This window comes from Protomyctophum bolini (genome assembly GCF_963924005.1).
Source record: "Protomyctophum bolini genome assembly, chromosome: 2".
NCBI lineage: Eukaryota > Metazoa > Chordata > Actinopteri > Myctophiformes > Myctophidae > Protomyctophum > Protomyctophum bolini.
In genome coordinates this window covers 14,089,990-14,114,126 of record NC_137863.1, presented here as the reverse complement: position 1 = coordinate 14,114,126, position 24,137 = coordinate 14,089,990, and the positions used below count along the sequence as shown (strand labels likewise).

General features: G+C 42.7%; 1 protein-coding gene across 1 annotated transcript; it reads right to left on the bottom strand.

The window, feature by feature from the left end:
- Positions 1 to 7,908: 7,908 nt before the first annotated feature.
- Positions 7,909 to 20,962, bottom strand: klhdc8a (kelch domain containing 8A; the record flags this gene model as incomplete). Its single annotated transcript, XM_080774064.1, has 7 exons — positions 7,909 to 7,999; positions 8,370 to 8,518; positions 8,924 to 9,025; positions 12,966 to 13,184; positions 15,053 to 15,217; positions 18,363 to 18,573; positions 20,798 to 20,962. 7 exons carry the CDS (start codon positions 20,960 to 20,962, stop codon positions 7,946 to 7,948), a joined length of 1,065 nt encoding a protein of 354 aa, XP_080630190.1. The 3' UTR covers positions 7,909 to 7,945.
- Positions 20,963 to 24,137: the final 3,175 nt, after the last annotated feature.

Here is a 24,137-nt window from a genome sequence, read left to right as displayed (position 1 = left end):
GGGCACCAGTGGTGAACCTGCCAATTCTGCGGTTCTCTGGTGAATGCCAATCGAGCTGCACGCTGCTGGGCTGTGACTGTGAGTCCCACTATGTGCACTCATGTGCCACCCTCATGGAGTTTGGACAGAATCATGCACACCAGTAGGGCATTTTGTATATGGCTCTGGCTGTTCCTCTTTGCACAAAGAAGCAGATTACGCGTCCTGCTCTACAACCCTGTCCATGCAGCTCTCCTTGTGTAATTAATAATGGACGGTCTGCTGGTATCCCCTCCATGCTCTTGAGACTGTGCTGGGCAGCTGGGAGATACAGCAAACCATCTTGAAACCGCATGTATGGATGTGCCATCCTGAAGGAGCTAATATATATATACCAGACAAAAAGTAGCTAGCTAGCGGCACACACACAAATAAAGAGAGAACGGTTATCTTTCACATGTAAACCCATTCTCTTTTTGGGCGTCGTTTTGCATTTAACTTAATGCATATAACTTGTGCAATAAATATATCCACCACGAGCCAGTCTGACCCAGAGGTCAGGGGTGAAACATATCCACCACGGGCCATGGAAATGGATGACCACCAGAAGGGGTGTATCAAAACCCCACCCAAATAAACAAATCAAACATTGGTTATAATATTAAAGGGAGAGCCAACAAAGTAGTCCTGTTCCAACGTATCCCATCCAGCTGATTGCCGGTCCCCCACACGTCAACCACAGCCATGTAGGGATGCAGGCACACTCACAGGTTCTCCTTAAGCAGATTCATGCCTTAAGAGGATTCATAGTAAAATTCAGTACACATGATGCTGCACCTCATCCTGCTGATGCGAGTATCATCATATGAGCGAATAAGAAGCATTCCTTTTAAAAGGCATTTAACCACATGAACCCTTATAGCGATCTGATTCTGGGCCTGCAGGCCATACTGTAGGTGAACTCTGGTCAACAAAGGTGGTTTAATTAAGGTTAACTGTCTATTATCCACCCCCCTCTCAGTCCCCCCCACATACACACGCATGCATGCACGCATGCACGCACGCATGCACGGGTCAATTCCTTCTACACTCACAGTTAACAGTAAAATATAGACAGTACAGTATGGGATATGTTTCAGGTGTGAGTTACTCTACAATGGGCCACATGGAAAGATGTGCATTTTCACTTCAACACAATTCCATAAGTTTTCCATTTCTATTTAAATTTGATTTCTGAAATATGCGCAGTCTGACTGTATGTCTGTCTGTACAGTATGGCGCTAAGTTTGAGGTCATGCCTTTGAGGTTATACTGTAAGCTCTCTGCTCTGGACACAAAGGCAGGACATGGAAAAGTCTGGCCTTAGCCAATTTATCAACTGGCCCGTGTAACTACTTCAGATATGAATAATCCTTCCTCTGAGTCTCACTGCGGCCCGGGCCACAGTGCTGGGCAGTTGCCATTGACTGCAAGTGACGCAAATAGGTAACTGAGTGGCAGTGGTGGAAAGTAAAGTAGGCTATACTGTATAAGTACAATTTTGAAGTAGGCCTATTTGTACTTTACTTGAATTTCCAATTTCCACTACATTTAATTGCAGAGGCAAATATTGCACTTTTACTCTGCTACATTTATTTGAAAGCTTTGGTTACTAGTTACTTTGTACATTTGGATTATTATTACAAAACGTACATTAACCACATCAGCCCAATATACATTTTGGTCATTTGAAAGTAGCCGATCTACATACCTCGCATCGCGATTCGCGACACATTGCGAGCTTGTAGATCTGCTATTTTCGAGGATGTTTTTGAAATGGGACATTCTGCAGAATGAGTACTTTTACTATTGTACTTAAAGCATATGTTGACACTATACTTGTGTAGGCTACTTTTACTCAAGTACATTTTGAATTCCACTATTCCAGAGTATTTCTATATTGCAGTATTGATACTTTTTGATTAGCCTTACTTGTTCCACCACGGCTGATTGGAGCAGAGAGGTGGGCTCTGGTTAGACATGTAAGGGGTGCTCTGACAGTTAATGAGCCTCCAAACCAGGAAGTGAGGTGAGGACTGGACACAAAACAGTAGTGCACATAATAAGTCCTGAGTTCAACTCTGAGCGTGTATAAATGTAACCCTTTTGGGTCCATTTCTACGCATTGGAGTGTTTAAATAACACTAAGGGTTTTACCATGTGGGCCCCAGCAACGACTTCAGGAGAGTGGCTGTCCCTGGCAACGGCAAGGCAGTCTGTGCCAGCTCTGTGCCAGCTCGGTGCCAGTTCTGTGCCACTGTGTGTCCCTGGGCTTCTTTGAGCTCTGAAGAATGTCAGGGGCAGATTTGGACCACTTCCCTCTGCTCAGGATGAATGGCTGTCCACCCCCCCACCCCTCCCCTCTCCCTCTACCCTTCTCTCTGCCCCTCCAGCCACAATCTACCTCCTTTAAAACACAGAAAGGAGAAATCAAAAAGCAGCTGCGTCAAAAGTCCAGAGTTTGATTGTTCACTGCTTTTTTACTCTTTGCTGCCGGGTAGTCTTGTGACAGTGACAACACAATATGGAAAGTAGCTTTGGTCAAGCTAGCTGCTGCCCCAAAAAGCAAAGACGTGGCTTTCCAGCTGACCAGCCTACCATCAAATATCTTTAGTCAGCTGTGTTGGCAAAATGTATGAAGGGATTCTAAGGGAGGAAGTGTCTTCTGGAGGACACATTTTCAAAAAGTGCCCCATCATCACACCATGGTTTTATGGCAGAACAGATCAACTGTCACTGCTCTCATCCAGATCCTGAAATGCTGGCAGGAAGTACTCAATAGCAACCCCAAAATGGATGTTCATGCTGTTTTTGTTGATTTCTCCTGTGCTTTTGACACAGTAAAGCACTGTCAACAGCGTCATGCACTGGCTGACACATTTTATTTCTACAGTCTATGGTTGACAGTCTGTCAGACACCCCCATGAGTAACAGAGAGAAATGGGGGTGCAGTGGGGTTTCTGTCTGATCCCTGCGCAATATCAGCCTGTGGCCCCCAGGGGGGGATATTGTCCTTATTTGTCTTTGTCATCTGCATCAACAGTCTGGATTCACATCTGCCTCCCTCTATTATATCTGTGAAATAATATTATGATGACTATAAAATAATAATAACAGAGCTCCCGATGAAGACCTTGACTCTATGTATATGGTAAATAGTAGTGGTAAATAGTAGTGTCTCCACTTTTAAACTCTAGTTCAGATGCACCATCTGACCTGCCATGGAAATGTACTTGCAACATATCAAACTTAGTAGGCTACAACAAATCACGGGAGTGGTTCAGCCAGCTGTTGAGTGGCCGGTAAATGTGAACCATGAGGTTCCCAGTTCGATCCCGGGCTCCCCCAGAGTTAAGTGTCGAAGTGTCGTCCTTGAGCAAGACGCTGAACCTACACATTGCTCCTAATGTGTAGGTTGGTGCCTTGCATGGTTTCCGCCGCCATCGGTGTATGAATGGGTGAACGTAATGCACAATCTATGTAAAGCGCTTTGGATAAAAGCACAGCACTATATAAATGCATCATTTACACAGCAAAGGGAAGTTTTCTGCTGTGAGCTGATTACATTATGGGGAGCATCTGGGGTGGATTGCTAGTACATTGGGGTTGGTTGATTACTTATCCATGATTGGAGTCTGTAGTGTAGTGTAGACTATATAAAAGGGATGGTTCAGTTGAGTGAGTGCTGCCATATATATTGGGGAGAGGCTGACAAGATATGATATTATAGTACTTTATTGTCAGTTCGCACTGCAATTTGTCTTGCGGCCCAGCGGCCTTGTATGCAACACACACATTTGACATACTGTAACACAAAAACAGAAATAAAAATACAGTTACATATATACTGTAGAGACCTCTATTAGAGACACAAGGGCACAAAGAAATGTCCACAGCTCAGTCTAGTCCCGGCCAAAAACCTGATAAGCCTCAAAGTCGACTGATGGACAAAAGAGTTCTTCAGTCTAACCTCATTGTATGCTGGAACACCATATCTCCTTCCTGAAGGCAGCAACCTATACTCTCCATACAAAACATGGCTAGTATTAGAGGTGATATTCCTTGCTAACCTTAGGATGCTGTTATCATACGTGGATATAGTCTCTGAAGTGGTTGTCCAACAATCTTTGAACAAATGTTTAGTTGTTGTAGCATTTGTGACTTTGAGGCTACTCATAATAACAGAAGTGAAGAACAAATACGTCTCTATTATCTATAGCCTCGGCCCCAGTCTTACTCATCTGAGAAGAGATTATATATGCTGTTTTAATTGTTTTAAATAAACCTTTCACCTGCAAGACTGCCTCCTGGTCCATTCCTGACATTTTAAGTATTTTCTTCATTGACAAACAACTGATCCAAATCCACAATAACATTTGGTAACATAAGTTACAACATAACTTCAGCGTCAGATAAAATAATTATGGCAAGATGTATAAACAAATAATATTATAGTAGACTTTTGACGTATTTGTAGCTTATATTTCTCGCACTCTTGCTCTCCGTTTTGTGGGAATGCAACATGCAGCACAGGCCAGGGGTCCAAGTACAATATCAGAATGTTACGTCAGTGGGACAGTGGGCCATACTGTAACAGGGCTGGTATGATGATTACACTGTTAGTTATTCAGGTTGAAATACAACAGAGAAGAGTTCTATGAATGGAGGAAGACATTTCAACATACTTCCTATAAAATGTTAGACATTAACCACTGCACCACCCATTGCGGTGTGTATTTGAGATCTGTGTGTGTGTGTGTGTGTGTGTGTGTGTGTGTGTGTGTACTGTGTATGTGTGCGTGTGTGTGTTTGGGGGCTAAACAGTAACCCTGTAGCACTTGGTTCATCCATTAACCTAAACAAATCATCATCACTTCATGGACAAATGTAAAAGTTGACAGATGGAAATGTGAAAGATGCAAGTGGGGTGTGTCTCATTTTAGTCATAGCACATTAATGACAAGTTCATCCAAGGACAGCGTTAAATTGTGTGTGTGTGTGTGTGTGTGTGTGTGTGCATGTCCGTGGTTGTAGAGAGAGAGAAACTGACTGACTGATTAACTGACCAAGTGATTGTGTGCTCACTGCTCTGTATGTTTATATATATAAAAAAATATATAAAAGTTATATAAACGTTTTATAACAGGCCTATATGAATATATATAGAGAGACAGGTTCTTCTCTGGCACCCAGGGAGTGTGTCAGTGTGTGCACAGTTTCACATCAATTGTGCCAACGGTGCCGGAGATTATGGATAAAAAGAGAAGTTAAACAATGAGGAACGCCTTTATTAAATTAAAAAGGCAACTGCCAACATGTTTCGACCTAACAGGTCTTCATCAGGGCAAGAAGGGTGCCGGAGATTAGCTGTTCACAGATGGACAGACACACAAACACATGTGCGGACAGACGGACGGACACACAGACACATGGGCGGACGGATATGGTGCATAACAGTCTCAGCCAGGAGGAGACAATTACACTACAGAAGAGAAAGAAAAAGAGAACTAACTCAATCAAAGGCATTGGCAAACTGAAAGGTCTTTAGTTCTGTTTGAAAAGAAATAACAGTGGCAGCAGACCTGCCGTTTTCTGGGAGTTTGTTCCAGATATGTGGTGCATAAAAACTAAATGCAGCTTCGGTTTTTCTTTATTGTCACATCACAGCTTTCCCAGATGGCCTATGAGAGATCTGGATGGTCCACAACCATCCATAGACAGCCTGCCTGCCCTTGTACATTAGGCATTAGGGACTGTGGTACATTTGGCACTAGGCTATGCACCAGTCAGTCTGAAGGCCGGATGGCTCTTTCAATGAACTATATCAGCTGTATACAGTCAAATTCCAAGAGCTTACATACAACTGCAACAATTCAAACACTGGAATCATATGGGGTTAAACAAATGGCATGCCCTAGTATACTTATTTTTCTCCTGGTTGCACTGTTGTTCTGTCTGTTGGCTGGGTGTGGATTGTTTTGAGTACTGAACCACAATGGAAACAAGTCCTGTGCGTGAGCAATCACTGCCATCTACTGGTACAACGTGAGTATGCAGGGCATCCTCTGCTGCAGTGGTTCTCAACCAGCTAAATGATGGAGTTGGTAACCAAATGGACCCTGATAGATCTTTAACTCTTTAGAGTTAAACTTCCGTAAGCGTCCCAAGGGTTAAATTATTACACTCTTAATTGTGTAGACCTGCAGTCTACACAATTAGAATGTATGTAGTATGTACTACTGACAAATTGTTATTTTGATCAACATTTGCCTGTTTTCTCTGCTATGGTAGCCTACCACATCAATACAGCATGGAATTGTGGACAAAAGCTTATCCAACGATAACAAAATATTCCCAAAGTGGGGTCCGGGGACCCCTGGGGGTACTTGAGGGAGTTCCAGGGGGTACCTAGCTCAATTAGAGATAGAAACCAAATGGACCCTTATGGGTCTGTATAGAGTGTACAAATGTTGTACACTCTCAGAGTTAAATTAACAGTGGTTTTACAATATAAACTGGGGTACCAGAGATAGAAATGCCATTAAATCGGGGGGGGGGGGGGGGGGGGGGGGGTCCGTAGCATAATGTGTGTGAAACTGGGGATCCTTGAAATTAATGTTTTTATCCAGGCAATAAACAATACATCTCAGGCGAATGGAAATCGATGAACAAGGAAATCATATTGAAGTATAAAGGATGCATTGTCAATGTTCATGAAGTAATATAAGTAATGCTGTTTTAGTTTTTAACCGACAGCACTTGATGTTCACTAAATGAGATACATGAGCCCAAATGTGTGATACTACAGCATTCTTGTGCAATATGAACAAAGATTATGCTACTATAGAGAAAAACTACTACAGTAAGTGCAAAACTGACTTACTACTGTAAGTGCTGCTAGCAGCTGCCGCGTCACAGATTAAAATGGTTATATGCATCATCTAGTACAATTAACTGTACAAAATACTCGTTCATGTGCTTAAGGAGACAGTAAAATGCCTTATAACCCTTCAAATCTTAGACAATTGTTTAAAAAAAACCCCACAAAACATGGAATACAAAATAAAATACATACCAGTATTGTATTCATTTAAGGAGTTCAGGAATAAATATAATTTCTGTCTACAACAGACATAAAGGCTACAAAATGTATTTCTGCAAATATGTACTACAGCGTAGTATCACACTAAAGTGTATCATACCAAAATTCATCTTGAGAAAGAGCCAGCTCCTCTATTGTGTGTGCGTGTGTGAGTGCGTGCGTGCGTGCGCACATGTCACTACATCTGAGAAGCCATGCGTTGTGTTTGGGTGTATGTATTAGTGCTGCATAACAGTGTCAGCTAAATGGCTGAAACCTATAATGTAAACATGTTTCTCAGCAACGATATCACTTAGCCCCAGCAGGGGGCAGTGTTTTCTGTCACATCATGCTGCACTGTGAGAAAAGTCCTAATCAAAGTCCTCTTGCCACTTTCCCTGTATAATGCTATTGTGCTACGGTTCTTATGTCATCAAATTGTGCTCAACAACAACGGAATGGAATGGCTGACCTCTTAAGCCTAATTAAAATTGGGTTGTGCGCCTGAATCTCAAATGAGTTTAAAATGAACAACATCGTACGACAGCACCTGCCGAACACTGCAGACCAGTGGTATTCAGCATGGGGTCCGGGCATCGCATGGGATCCTCCAGAGGGTTCTGGACATACATCGCCAGGGATCCTCGAGAGGGTTCCGGACAGCTGTTGATTGTTTGTTAGATTGTTAGGTTGACCGTCCGATACGTTGACTTTTCAGCGTTAAATGAAGACTTGACCGTGTAGAGCAGGGTCTCATAGGAAGGTTTCGTATCAAATAGGGGCCCGTGGCCTAATATCAAACTGGAGGTCTTTGGAAGATTGAGAATGGCTGCCGTGTGGTTCAGCCTATAGATACTCTTCTTCCTTCACATAGAGAATCTCATGAGCGGCACTGGGGACCTGTCAGGCACACAGAGAGAGAGAGAGAGAGAGAGAGAGAGAGAGCACACACACCGATGTTAGTGGGGATGGGTGTGGTTGCGTGGTTGGGAATATTTCCCCGATGCTGCTAGTGTTTGAAGACCAGTGATTCAAAACCTTTTTTCCTTCTTACATCTGACAATAGCTGAAAACCCCCCCACATGCACACTCACACACGCTAGCCTACTGTATACTGTATGTTCTCATACGACGAATAGCAAAAAAAAAAAGGCTGATCTACAAGCACACAGTGTGTGAGCTATTTGGCCCTCGGTGGATACCGTTAAGATACCATTAAATCAAAGCATTTCAACAGGCTGTCTGTCTGTCGACAGTTCCAATACTTCACCTGGTTGACTCCCCCCACCACTAGGAGGCGATCTCTGATGACAATACAGGAGGCAGAGCAGCGGGGGACTGTCATGGGAGCAAGCCTCTCCCATTTCTTCTTCTGGGGATGGAAGGCCTCCACCGTGTCCAGTGCTGAAGGTTCGTGACCTGGACGCACACACGCATGCACACACGTACACAAACACACAGGGAGGGATGTGGTCAAAATCTGCATTTTCTGAACTAGAGGTTGGAAAATGTTCCCAGTGAATTCCTTAATTCCAAGTTAATTCCAAGGTTGTACAAAATGTAAAAAATAAATTCGTCCACAGACTACTCTTAGAAACAACTACGAGTACAAGAGTAGGCTACATTACTTTTCAATTGGATTTGCTGCAGCATTCCGTTGTTATATTGGGCCTGTGCAATAATGTGAGGTCCCTTACGAATTGCATCCGTTATATTATGTGTTTTTCCATTTCTTATTCGTTAGGACCCCGTTGAGAGGTGCTGCTTTCTAAACTGCTGTTTGAAAAGGTCCAATATGAATAAAAAGTTGTCTAAATGACTTACCAAGTCCCCCCGCGACCACCATTCTACCGCGGAGGAAGGCCGCAGCAAAGTCAGCTCTCTTTGTTTTCATGGCTACAGTCTCCTCAGACTTCAGCCACACTCCTGTGGGGAGAAACCAGCGGAGGGCGTGTGCCGCGTTAACCACTAAAACCCTCTAGTTTTAGAGAACTGGACTTGACCGAGTTACAACTGTACCTCGACCGCTTGTTTCCGTCTGCACCAAATCTCTTTGCCCAAAAATAGCTGATCTACAAGCTCACAACACATCATGTGTAGTGAGCTTGTAGATCAGCTATTTGTTGGCGAATGTTCCCGAAGGCGAAGGATGGTGGGGTTCTAGTGGTTAACCACTTAAACCCTCTGTTCTTGGTAAACTGGACATGAGTTGCCAACAGTAATGAGCGACCGTAGCATTACAGACTATTACACGTCCTTTTAATTTATTTATAGTAGATACCAGGACACCAGGACAGAGTCGGATGATGGTCAATTGATGGCGTGGTGGATCGAACTCCCTTTCTTCTGGACATGAGTAGACACCAAATCCTTTGCCAAAAGTAGCCAATCTACGTGAGCTCACAATGAATAGCTGTGTGCTGCCTGCCCCAGACAAGGGATGCTATAGGGCTCAATAGTTAAGGACCTTGCATGCATGTCTGTCTGTCTGTCTGTCTGTGTACTGAGTGTGTCTGCAGTCTCTGCACAACAACTATTTTTCACTTTCAGTTGGACATGAAGTAGGCGACCTTTTACACACTACCGTGACCTGTGCTAACATCAAAGTAACAAAGCAGCGGTAGTCAGCACACGTTCACATACACACACACACACACACACACACACACACACACACACACACACACACACACACAGGCACAGGCGCTCGCACATACACACATACGCGCCCACACAACTTGTCACAAGCAGTGATGTGCAGAGAATGTAATGAGGAGCAGGGGGATGACATTTGTAAAAGGGCAGTTTTGGCAAAAATAAGATGATACAAGCTCACAATGCATTTCACTGTGAGCTTGTAGATCGGATATCTTTGGTGCGCGACTAAGTATAATTAAGCCTTTACCGGAGATACTGCATACGGCATGGATTTCTACACAGAGAGCAATTCTTTCAACATGATGAAATGCTGCATTCAAGTTCAGGAGAGTTAGGAAAAGGCATTTATTTTGAGTGCTGCATTCGAGTATGACATGGAGAGGGGGCAATTGCATTTCTTTCACCATAGTAAATGCTGCATTCATGGTCTGGAGAGGGCACTTTTTACAGACGAGTAAAAGGGCAGAGGCTCAAGCACCCTTTGATGTCATGTCTATGTGTGCTCGACACGTGCCTGGTCACAAGGGTACAGTGAAGGTCGGAACAGAGACAGCAGGGACTACAAAGAGAGATGGCTTTGCTCTCCTGTTCTCTCTATCTGTCTCCTTCTCTCTTCCTTTAAAAAGGTCCTAACCACGGACTCCTGGCATTGAATACAATTATATTCTTTCTTTCTCCAAAAGCCGATATCTAGTCAGAATAAGAGGGCATTTGCTGTGGCCTTTTATCAACAGCTGAACCTGGGTGCGACACTATGTTCCAGTTGAGCATGATAAATGAGAACAGAATGACTCTCATTAGAACGAAAGTAAAGAGTAATCCTGTGTAGAGAATCTCCTGAGAAGAGAGGAAGCTTGTTCCAGAACACCAAGTTCATTTTCAAACATCTTGTTTTCTTATTTTTTCATTATTATTATTTTATTATTGTTATTATTAATATTATTTTATATCGCCTTGTTAAGGCTCATTTATCTGATGGGAAAACCAGGTCTGATGTGTCGTGACTGTGGGGACTGGAAGGTAACTTTATTTGTGCTGGAGAGAGAGCGAGAGAGAGAGAGAGAGAGGGAGGAAGAGGGAGAGAGATAGGAAGAGGGAGACAGGTGGAGGTGGGAGAGAATGAGGGAGCGAATGAGAGAGAAAGGGAGAGAGAAAGACACACACATTAATGAGACACTGATAGTATAAAAGGAGCCAGCCATCCAGCCAGCCAGCCAGCCAGCCAGACAGACAGACTCTGTGAACAGAAGAGGGCGCAGCTGGCTGATGCTGCAGCCTATTCAGAGTCCGCCTCCGTTTTGATTGTTTTCCTGGCGGCGAGCAGCGCATTCTCCTGTGGTCTTTTTAGCCAGCCTTCTGAACACATCATCACACGCAGCACAATCCCCCAGGTCCCACTGGGACTCAGCAGAGGCGTATCCCTCAAAGACAGCGTTTCTATCTTTGTAGATGCTTTATGCAGGCGTTAAGCGTGCCGGGCTGGGCATGCCTGCAAACGTTTTCGTCGCCTGAGAGTAAATCTGGTAGGTGAGGGTGTACAAAAAAAAGGAAAAAAGGGACAAAGAAAAACAGAGAAGGAGAGATAGAGATAAAGAAGGGCAATTGAATCAGAGAGATAATAGAGTCTCTGAAGAGCCAGGCCTTGTGTTAGGGGCGGTAGTAATTCCGTTCACTGCTGCTCTCTGCAATTTGTATCTATGGTGGGCTTTCACTGCGTCTCGCAAGGCGATATGAAGACAATGCTAAAAGGCTGTAGGAACTGTGGCATATCTTAATATTGGAGATATGAGATTGGAATGGTAATAGAATATCGCTCTGTGACAGCAGATTGTGTTGTGTGTGTGTGTGTGTGTGTGTGTGTGTGCGTGCGTGCACGCATGTGCGTGTGTGTGTGTGTGTGTGTGTGTTAGTGAGTGAGAGAGAAAGATATTGGTTGAATATAGATAATAAAGCAATCTGCTTCAGGGTGCTGTAATTTAAAATGCTCCCCGTCCCCATCCCTGCCTGCTGATGAGATCTACCATCTCATCTCCACGAAAATTACATTGGGACAGCAGCTACAGCATGTGTGCAGGGTGTGTGTGTGTGTTGAGGGTTTGTGATCATGTACGTCAGTCCTATATGCCTCTCTGTCTTTCCCTATATTACACACACACAAGTGTACACGCACGTGACGAAGCACGTGACGATGCACGCAACGCACGCACACTCTCGCGCACGCATGCACAATTTTGTTGAGCACTGACATTCACACTGCACTCATTTGTCTTCCATTTGGGGGGAAAAGGAAAAAAAAATAGACCAATCCCAAGGTGCACGTGCAAATATCCTACTGTCTGAAATGACTTATTGATTTTCTTCCCCCAGCGAACAGCACTCGCCACATCTCTCTCCAGTCCCTCCTCAATTTGTCCACCTGTTGTTTCGGTAGATGGAGGATCCGTAATTTCCCTGGGTCGAGGGAGCACTGTGGTGCTGAGAGAATAAGCTCTGTTGAGTTTAATTGCTACTCTTATTTGTTGCGACGTGCGAGTACTTGATGCCAGTGTGTCAGAGCGAGGAAATGCGAGCCGTCAACAGCATATGAGATCGACAAGGTATAAGGTTGAGGCTGAAGGTAGAGAAAGTGCACTGCATGCTGGGTATGTTGAACCACAGACAGTACCGAAATTATGTGCAATTAAGCTGAAAGGAGGTAAAGGCATGGAATGTCTTTTAGAAGTGTGTGTGTGTGTGTGTGTGTGTGTGTGTGTGTGTGTGTGTGTGTGAGTGTGTGTGTGTGTGTGTAACTACTTGAACCCCAGCATCCCTATTCTCACCATTAAGCTATTTTGGCAGAGATATTTGGTGAAGACGGAAGAAAGCAGTCTGTTTTGACTAAGAATAGTGTTTTAAGTGGTTAAAGCAGTGGTTCCCAAAGTGGGGTCCGGGGGCCCGCAGGGGTACTTGAGGGAGTTCCAGGGGGTCCCCAGCTAAATGATAGTTTGTAACTCTGAGAGTGTACAAATGGAACCAAATGGAACCTAACGGGGCCATTTGGTTCCATTTGTACACTCTTAGAGTTAAATTAACATTGATTTTACAATATAAATTGGGGCTCCCAGAGATAGAAATGCCGTTACATGGGGGTCTATAGACTAATATGCATGTCAATTTGGGGGTCCTTGGCATGAAAACGATTGGGAACCACTGGGTTAAAGGCTCTCACCTTGGTTCGTGTCAAAGATGTTGACGTTCTTGGTGAACTTGGAGCTTTGATGAACTCCGCCCTGACGCAGGCCCCCCAGCAGCCACAGCCTGCCGGGTGGGTCCCACACCGTACCCCCGTAGGAGCGCTTGCACGGCATCATGGGTAGTGAAGTCCAGGAGCGGGTCTCTGAGTCATACATCTCAAAGGCTTTCACCGGTCTCTTGCACTGACGGCCACCTGTGCACACACACACACACACACACACACACACACACCCACACACACGCGCACACAGTTTAACAATTTATTTATGTCCACACAGGAAAAGCATACAGGAACACAAATATTTTAGGTGCATGTAACTCAGCACTCCATGGGCACAAGCAGTGGCAGCTCCGCCATATAGGGCAGCAGAGATAGCACACTGTCGGAAACATTCGACAACATACATTGTCGAAACCCTCTGACAACCAGTCCTTGGGTATGTCCTATAGGTTGGATTATGCTACTTATGCTTTAAGCAGCATGTGACATGCCAAACTAGGGGTTTTTTCATGATTCTGAATCCATTCCAAGCATTAGTTTTGCACAAAAAACAATAGCCGTTTTGTGATGAGGTCAGCACATTTAGGCACATTTGGGCAAGTGGCTATGGCCAAACTAGGGGGTCTATGGCCAAACCAGGGGTCAAACTAGTTTAAAAAAATAATAATAATAAGTTCAGCCATAGCCACGTATAGCCACTTCATAAATGATAAGCCGGTCAATTTTGAAATACTTTTTGGTTGATTGTGGAGGATTATAACCATCCATCCATGCACGGATAATCTTACGCCAGCTTGCTAGTTCGAATGTGATGCCCAATGAAATGAATCATATCAGGGAGTCGAACCCACAACCTTCGGCATAATGTTTTTGTTTCGTCATCATGTTAAATGGAAAATGTATCTGTCGAAGAAAGGTAACATGGAATGGCACTTCATTGACAGGACTGTCTCCTTGCTGGTAGTTCACTATTTCATGGGTTCTTATCTTAAATTCTATTTATTTTGCATTATATTATCAATAAATGTACCTAACCGTTATTACTTTTCCTGATTGTTTTTATGCATTTTCTTTTTTATTGCACTTTGGAAACATTTCCAGCCAAAAGGTGAAGGAAATTAAATATCAATTAGCAACATCAATATGTTTCCATGAAGCTGTTTGGTAACTGTATTATGCAACCACTGCAGCCTCCAAACACACAATGAATCATTTCAGGATGCCATAAAATTGAAGGAGCTGTTGCTGCCATTTTAAGAACAGGACTGAAATCATGGATGTCTTCAACAACCATCAGTTGTCCAGGAGAACAGTGATGTTTGAAATTCTTTATTGGGAATAACCCCTTGAGATGAATCATCTAGTTTTCAACGGAGATGTGAGGGGATTTTCAGATTTATACCAAATCCCGTGTGTGCTTCTCCCTCCAGCTGGATGAATTGACAGACATTATTGATGCTGCCCAACTTTTCACAGAAGATAAAACGTGTCGCTGCATTAGATTGCAGCAAATGTGACATTTTATTTCATGCCATCTTTCTGCAGGACAGATTTCCAGTCCAGGCAGTGCACAATGGTGTCATGTTGTCAAATAGTAATTCTATCCCCATATAGTCAGAATTTATCTTTATTATTCATACTAAATTGTCTTATTCTTAGTTTTCTCTAGACATAATGGTTTTATTATTATTATTAATGTATTGACTTATTCCAATTATTGTTGTAATTAGTTGGCTAAAATAATGCAGAATCAATAGTGTTTTTCTCTGTCTGGCAAAGTCAGATCTAGCAAGCCTTGGAAGTGATCCTGTGTCGCCCTGATATAGTACAAACACACAAGCCTACACAAACACACACACACACACACCATCACTCCCTTGGCCGTTACCTGACACAAACATACACACACACACACACACACACACACACACACACACACACACACACACACACACACACACACACACACACACACACACACACACACACACACACACACACACACACACACACACACACACACACACACACACACACACCATCACTCCCTTGGCCGTTACCTGCCACGTATATCTTGTTGCCCAGGAGGTTCAGGTTGGCGTCATAGCGGGGAGTGGGCATAGGAGGCAACTGTGCCCACATGTCCTTCCTTGGGTCGTATTGCTGCAGGATGCTACGCGGGAGCAGGTCGGGTCCCATCCCCCCTACTGCCAGGGCACGGCCATCTACAGACAGACAGACAGACAGACAGACAGACAGACAGACAGACAGACAGACAGACAGACAGACAGACAGACAGACAGACAGACAGACAGACAGACAGACAGACAGACAGACAGAAGGTAAGACTACTTTATGTCCACAAGGTACATTTTTACACTCTCAGGGTAAAATTAACGGATAAGGATTTCACAGGCAGACAGATCTACAGTAAGTGAGCGATAATATAAGAGACAAGGGAGAAAGAGAGAGAGAGAGCGAGAGAGAGAATGAGAATGTAAAATGACCTCCTTCTGGAGCTCAGAAAAATGACGCTTCCTGCATAAGAATTGTATTGCCAGAGGGTATATGGAAGCCCATTTCCACTGAATAAAATTAGAAAGAGCTGCATTTCACAATTCTGACTTCTACTCTATATCTAGGCACTCTGTGTTTTCTCCTCACAATGTGATATGGGCAACTGTGAGAACAATTTAAATAATACTGAGACAGAAAGTCACAATAGCGTATCTAGAACGAAATAAAGACAAAGCTGTGCATAAAACAAAAGCATAAAATAATGCAGCGTTGAGTTGGGTAATATACTTCCCCTTTTTGTCTCATAAAATATACAGCATATAGATGATGAATGATTGTCTATGGAAAGGATTGGCTTACAAAATGCTATATGTGTGTAGGCCTATTTGTGATAAGCCAGTCCATCGCTAAAACTGAAACTAAATAGTTTTTCATGTAGATTCTTTTTAGATTTTCTTTGGCAGATTACAATAGTAGAGAGGTACGCTCGTAGAGTGCAGAGCTCCACCAGGTCACATGACTCTAATAGTGATTGACTATCAAAGGTTGCAATATGAAAGTGTTTGATTTTCACTGGCCAACTTCAGGAGCGTGTTAACGTGTTGATAAAAGTTATTCACAATGTTGTTCTTTTGACGTTTCTCAGATTAAAGGCCTCGAGAGTTATCATGGCTGCGTTCAGATGCTTGGTTTGTAATCTGATAATTCTGTCGTGCAGCAACGATAGAGACTAAAGGCCAATGCATATACCGTAACCGAGGGTAAATGTCATCAAAGATAATAAGGGTGGCACCAGATTGATAGGTGTTCCAGGGCAGGCGAACAGGAGCACAAGAAGATTATAATTGCCCAATGATTACACCAGTTGTCATTCGTTGTGAAACAGATTCTTCAACCTTCGATTATCCAGACTTCTCCGTTCTATCCATACGAAATACAGAGAAGTGATCTGCTGGGGTGATCACCTGGTCTGTAATGGTAGGTGAATTGAACAATGTGGACCCTGTTGTAAACAAGTGTAACGCTTAATTGGGTCGTCCACTCACAGTTAACAGTCTTTGTATTGAGTTTGTGCTTGAAATGTAGTGTAATTCTACAAACTGTTAATAAATATTTCAATCAATCAATTCAATCAATCAAAAGCCAGCTTCTTGTGAAACAAAATTAATGTAATCCTTTCCCTCATTTTGTCAATTTTATTCTCCATAGAGATGTTACATTTGCCAGCAGACTGCTAGGGAGAGGAGGTTTGTGTGGTGTGCTTTCCTCTATGCTTTTTTCTCTATTTTATTCCTTGTAGAGGTACCATGTTCTTTGTTCTCTGCTACTGTAGTTCAACAGAACAAAAGATGTGGATAGGAGGTCAGATATCTTGCAAAATCCTATATCCAAAAGTGCACTGCGATCCTATACAATTCCTGCTGATGGTGAAGGTTTTAAATAATCCAGTGTAAACAACAGAATAACTAAACTGCTAACCCCAAGCTCACATCCCAGGTCGTATCACCAAGACACGCTCTGGAAATCCTCAAGTCAAACACCTTGATAGGAGCTTTCCACTCTGCTATAACAATATGGAACAGCCTTCCCCCTGCGGTTGTTGGAGATATTACACCAAGTAGTATCCATGCCTTCAAGAAAAGGCTGAACAAACACCTCCTCAGTATGTGACTGTAATCCCTAAGCTCAAGGACATTTAATCATGACTGAGTAGCTGCATATCAGCGATAGGTTCTTTGAATGATATTCAGCCTGTCTCTGACAACACTTAAAAAAAAAAAGTACTGTATATATACATAGTGACAGTCAAATGTACATACAACTGAAAACTAGTGGCTATGTAGGATGGGTGAGATGTACTTAGCTGAATGTGAAAGGTTGCAAACCATGCCAGCATAGTCTCAGGAAAGAGACTGTAGACCTGTGTGTTCATGTGTCACAATTTGCAGGAGATGAAGCGAGAGAAAAGAGATTGTGTGTAAGAATGACAATTCATTAATAATTTAGCGGACTGTCTGTCAGTCAGTCAGTCAGTCAGTCAGTCAGTCAGTCAGTCAGAGTACTTCAGCTGCTCGCTTTCTCCGCCAGCCGCACAGCTCTGTCCTCCAACCTCAATCTGCCCTGCATTACACACGCCAAACATTCTAACAATCATCTTAATTAAATTAATTTGCGTCAAAAAAAAAACATCTCCCCGCAAATCACGTGTCACCAGTGAAATGCATGTTGGGATGGACACAGATTAATACTGGGACACACTTTTCCGCGCAACAGACCCACACGGGTAAACAATTCCCCCCCCTATCACATTACCCACACTGAACATCATTTGCTGTTCATATATTCAGAACGGGTAAGGACTAATAACTATAAATCGCTAAAACATTAGCAATAATAACTATATTACCATGAGAGTTAACTAATAAATATTGGGCATAGCATAACTAATTGTGTTCCCAAATAGAACGGCATGTATAATCAAACTATACATAAGAAATGCCTATGTGTACAGCATTTAATGACCATGTCATTGGAATGTGAGAGAAAACTTGTCTTGGTGTGTCATTTTATTTAAACAGATGATCAAGGTCATCAAGTTAATTAAAACTATGGAAAGAACATCATATATTTATTAAAGGATATGAAGTTCATTAAAAAGTGAAAAATAACTTGCAAAAGACAGTGAAGAATTTTCACTTCATTACAACGGAAAGTTACAATTGAGTTTAATGTGTGCCGACAAGTGATATATACAGTAGGACAAAGGTCCCTCTACTGATCAACAGTGAGCCGATGGAGATGGTGGATTTTGGATACTGATAGCTTCAAGTACCACGGTGTAGAGGTACCCACCTTTCACAATGATGGCCAACCCCATCAGAGCCTCGCGTAGAGCGCTCCTCTTCCTCCACCTGCCCTCCTCAGTGTTGTACATCTCCACGGCCTTCAGGGGGCTCTGGTCCTCTCCTACACCTCCCACCACTAGGATCTGCTTACCCAGCACTGCCACCGCTGCCCCAGCACGAGAGGTGGGCATTGGGCTCAGACTTATCCATCTGTCACCCTGAAGACAAAGCAATAATGGCGATGGTCATGAGAAAATATACGTAGAATAGAGCTGGTGCAAACTTACAATTACAATAGTGCACATTGGTGATATGTGGTGTACTGTATAATGTACCGTATGTAGGTCTGTGATTATGATATCTCTGCTAGGCTGAAGGATGGTCTGGAGATTGTTTTCACACCTGTCTGTCTGTCTGTCTGTCTGTGCTGTCTGCGGCTAGCCTTTTTCCCAGCCTTTTCCTATCTCAGAGGAGAAAAGCCTGGTCACAACCTAATCAACCTAACGTCTATACAGGGTAGGGTGGTACTTCCATCGTATGTACTTCCCTGAGAAACTGTATTTTTCAACCAATCACAACGTGCGTAGATAATGTAAATAGATTTGTAAAGCCTCAACCTCACTTCTGTTTAGACACCCAACAGGTTAAGTCTTGCCCAGCGGCCTGCGGCTAATCTTGTACTCAATACAACCACCTACAGATCCGGTCAATAGCACTTTCTATTGACCAGGTCTGTAGAATAGATGACAGTATTGAGTGAGCAGAAACTTACTTTGCTCCATCTTGTGTAGTATATATTAAATTTTTTGGGCAAAATAGTGGATTTTACACAAAAGGTGAGAGGTTTCCCACGGTGGAGAAAAGGCTTTCAACACCATAAAAGTGCCTTTGTTTCTTTGAGTAGTTTACTACAGTGTACACACATCGTAAATCTGGTCAATGAGGAAATCCATAGTCCCTGGCATCTGGCAGAGTTGACTGGTCTCCGGGCTAGACCTGAGCTACTGCGGTGCTGCTAGCTATGACAACCAAATCAATAATGTCTATCTATTCAACGAACAATAAAAATAAAAAAAAGTCAAATAATAAAAGACCAAAGACAAAAACGAAACAAAATTATCAGCCAGTAAAAAGCTTTATCAAAATCAGGCAGTGTACAGCACCACATCGCCCATGCTACAGTAAACACGTCAATGACGTCATCGCTCCTAACCCCATACACAAGGATCCTAAAATGATATGTAATTTGCCGCGGACCCCCATCTGATAATATGTAGTTCCAGGTACCGCCCCAGAAGCAAAGATTTGAGTTAAAAATGTTCCTTGGCCCTTTCGCCATACCCGAGGCAGGGTTGGCGAAAGGGCCTTTCTGTGTGGAGTTTGCATGTTCTCCCCTTGTCCCCTAGGGTAGGTACCCTCACAAAAAACATGCAGTAATCCTGGTCTCTAAACTGCCTCCCCCTGGCCAGCTGGGGCGCCTGATGAAGGGGAAAGGAACTGGTTGGAATAACGTGTTCCTTCCACACGCTACGTCCAACCAGGGAAACTCCCCCCTGCCAGGTGTAAAGGAGCAACTTGGACACTCAGGCATGAAGGAAGCATGAGTTCAAGTCTGTTGCTCTCCCCATGTCCCCCATATATGGGGACTAGGTTGGCGGAGGGTGTGTAGAGCCCAGGATCACATTAGATAATTGACACAGGGGTGAAAAATGGGTTACAAAATCGTGGGATAAAAATTTAAAAAAAAAGAAGTTCACTGTGAAAGAATATATATTCAAAGATTTGCGACACATTTTTACGATTTTTCAAAAATAGCAGATCCAGTGCTGCTCTATGAGCTTGTAGATCTGCTATTTTTCAATAGCTAAAGTATAACATAATGCTTACAAACACCAAAAGGGGTTCCCGTCCAGAATGGGTTAATATCAAACTATTTTCTTCCTTTTTTCTTATTTTAATATTAAACATTTCTTTCAAGCACCTTTCTGGTTTACCTTCCTTAAATTAAGCAGGATATTAAGAACAAATTATCGTATTTACAATAATGGGCTGAATTTGGCTTTTCATACAATTAAAGCTTTTGTCATCAAGTGAGCAATTATGGTAATTATTATGTCACTATAGTGCAAACAAATTGACATAATAAGGATAGGTAATTATTATTTTCAGTCAGACTTTTCAGGCTCCTTTCAAGATGTTCAGAATCATTTAGCTGGTTTATGACTTAGATAGATAATAAATAGATCATAGATAACAAAGAGCCTTGAAACAAGTCCTATAGTGTTTCTCATTCCATGATTATTTCTTGAAATAAATCAGATCAGTGGAAAGGGCAGATGAAAAAATCACATACCGGTATAATATCTCAGTCAATGTAAAAAAAGAAAGAAAAAAAACTAAATACTAGTATTTTACAATGTACATTGTGTACCTGTTACTTACCTCGGGGGAGTACAGCTCCAGGGTGGGGCAGGGCCTCCCTGCAGCATCACAGCCCCCCAGCATGTACATCTGACCGCCGACCTGAGTCACAGTGTGGTACACTCTGCCACTGGGCAGACGAGCCAAGCTCTGCCAGTGGAACTCGTGTGCTGAGGGCACTGACATGGTCACCGGGAGCTGGGCACCAGCTGAGCGCAAGTCAAGGGCACCAGCGATGGAGGTCGTTGATTGATGGAGTTTGAGGGCAGATCGTGCACGGTTCCCAGCGCCAGTGGAAAGGGCTAGTTGAGGTGGACGTTGCAGATGGACGTGTGAAGGAGAGCTTGGGAACCTCAGCGTAGGAGTGGATTCAGAAGAGCTCTGAGCAGGGTCCAAGGGTATAGAGGCGGGGAGATGTGAGGAAGGGCGAAGAAGAGGTGGGCAAGAGACCCAGGGAGTAGTCTTCCCCTGGGTCTGTCCACCAACTCACAGCCTCACACTGGCCCTGGGAAAAAACATAATGTGCAAAGCTGGTTACAAAAGTGTGGCATTAACAAACTGTGAGTGATTTACATTACTGTACATCTAACATGCTTTAGAGAGGACTAACAAAGGTGATATCCTCCGAGTCAAAGCTCAAGCGACATTAAAGACTTTGCACTCAATGAGTAGATAAAGGTCTATGTGTGTGTGTGTGTGTGTGTGTGTGTGTGTGTGAGACTATAATTATATTCGGATGCAATTGGCCCGCAGAGGTAAACACATCTGTAGCTATAGGAAACCATGTTTACATCTACTGTGTTTCTGTTGTTTTATGAGTTGTTGTTTACCCCAGTCATCCCTCACTATACCGGTCTCTGCTTCTTGCCATTAATCCATTAATCTACAGTATTTCCAAGTCCAAATAAACACGCATGTGCCATTCTATGAGAAACAGTACCAGTTCATAATCACCAGTGAAGAGAGGTACAATAAAATGGTGTCCACAATGATTCCACAGCCATGTTCTTCGTTTGAGAAGAGATTCTGAGGTGGATGACGTGGAATTTGTTCAATTGGCACGCTAGACTGACAAGATAAACAACTCTCCGGATTATCCTTTAAATCCTTACCCAAAAATGCCATTTCCATCTCCCCGCCCTCTCTTCTTCTCTCCTTCCTTGCGCTTTATCTGCCTTTCATACCCTTCACCGTATTACAGATGGATGAATAAAGGACAGGGGAAGAGATAAAAGACTGTCCTTCAGAAGTATATCTCCCTCCCTCTTTTCAGTGTGCACGAGATGGGTTACCATAGAAACATACCTTCTGGAGTTGCGACACAGATTTTCTTTTCTGCACATGATCGTTTATCGCTTGGTTTGACTTTAATAAAGGCTTATGAGAAAGGATTGAAAACAAATAAAGGGGAGTTGTTTTTTCGATAGGGCTGACCCCGGCAGGCGTGCACTTGCTAACAAGGCAGTATCGAGCTTTCTCTCTCACACAACACATTAATTGCAATCTGTAACCGATTTGGTTTGCCACATCTCTTTTTTTTAATTAACTGCTTGAACAGCTTGAGATCAACAGTAGGCCCACCAGCATCCACTGAAGTCATTTACAATCAGCGTGCCTCTTCATCCAAACTTTTAATTAGGAAGCCTAGTTTATTTCAGCTATAAGTCCTCAAATGCCAAAAAGTGGGGCCCCTGAAAAAGTGTAGACAAAGTGCTTGTTATAGGATATTGTGTATATTGTATTTTGCCAAATTGAATCATATATTATGATACATTATTGTGTAATGTGTAATATGGAGATCATCAATATGATGTCATAGTACTGACGTCACAGATATCCATGCAGACTACTAATTAAGGTCGGAGAGGCTTATTGTCGGTTGATAATAGGTAACACACGTTAAAGTCCATAGCCTTGGCTGGCACAAATTACATCATAATTTACCTTAAACAAACATGAAAAGTCCATAGACTTGGCTGGCACGAATTACATCATAATATACCCAAAACAAACATTACAAGTCCATAGACTTGGCTGGGGACGGGGAATTAATAATTAGGCTCTAAACAAACATTAAAAGTCCTCAGACTTGGCTGGCCTATGATATTTCAGCAGTTGAGACGAATAACAGTCCACACTAATTATCCATAATGTATAAGTCGGACAGCTAGGCCTTTTCGGGGAGAGGTCAGAATAAATTATAGACAGACTGTTATTTGCTTAAACTGCTATTTGTATCAGGTCGGTAGCAACAAAGCAGAGTACGAATCCAGGAACGGGTCTCATGGTCGCAGCTTACATATTTCTGCTGTATTTTATACCTCATACTAAGCATTTAAAGTATGAGGTATAAAATACAGCAGCCTTGTGCTCATAAAACAGAAAGATTGGGTATTGGGTAAGACTGACGTTATGTACCTTTCACTGCTTCGTCTCAACCATTACTCAATGGCTCTGGTCTCAGCCACCGCGGTGGATATTTTGACATTCCGTTTTTATTTATTTTTAACGTTGCCACTACTGTTGGAGCAGCCTGGTGAGGGTTTAAACCCTGCAGCTACGTCAAGTCCGCCTACAGGAAATACGTAAGCTGCGACCATGAGACCCGTTCCTGGATTCGTCTATACTGTACATGTATGTGTGATAGGGTTTATGATGGGCTCCAGGGCAGTTGATCAAGTGTGCAAAGTTATTTCTTTGTATTAGATTTCCAGGTGTTTGTATATAATGTAAAATATAACCTAGTGAAAATACAGAAACAATTTTAAGTCAAAACAGATTGATCTATAGTTTTCTTAATATGGAGCCAAAATGCACTGCAATCAGGGAACATAAAAGTAGAGAAATCTGAGAACTGCTCCTACTGCATTAATCTTAGTTTAAAAGAGTTTCTAGGATGCTATAATTTGATTTCAGCGACTGTAATGCTCCCAACCGTGGAAAATAAATTGCAATTTATATGGAGACAGAAGCTGTAATTTCTCCTAGACAATAACACAGAGAACCGTTGCTGGAGGCTCTCTGTATACACTCAATCCATGACAAAGAAGATATTAGATCTTTTCATTTGCTACCATAATAGCACTGTGCTTTCCTAACAAAATGTATGGTCAGACCTTAATGTTTAGACTTCTAATCATCATTTGGTGTACTGCAACGGTCATCAATTCATTTACACAGTTTTAGAAACAATGTAAGCACAACCTTTTAAAAACCATTACATTTTGAATTCATTACACGTTGGTCTGTGATTTGAAGGCAATTAGTAAATTCCTAAGTTTTAGATTTTAGAGCAGCAATTTGCCATGGATTCTGATCTAAAGCTAACATTTAGAAGGGTTTAAATTGATTAGTCATGGTT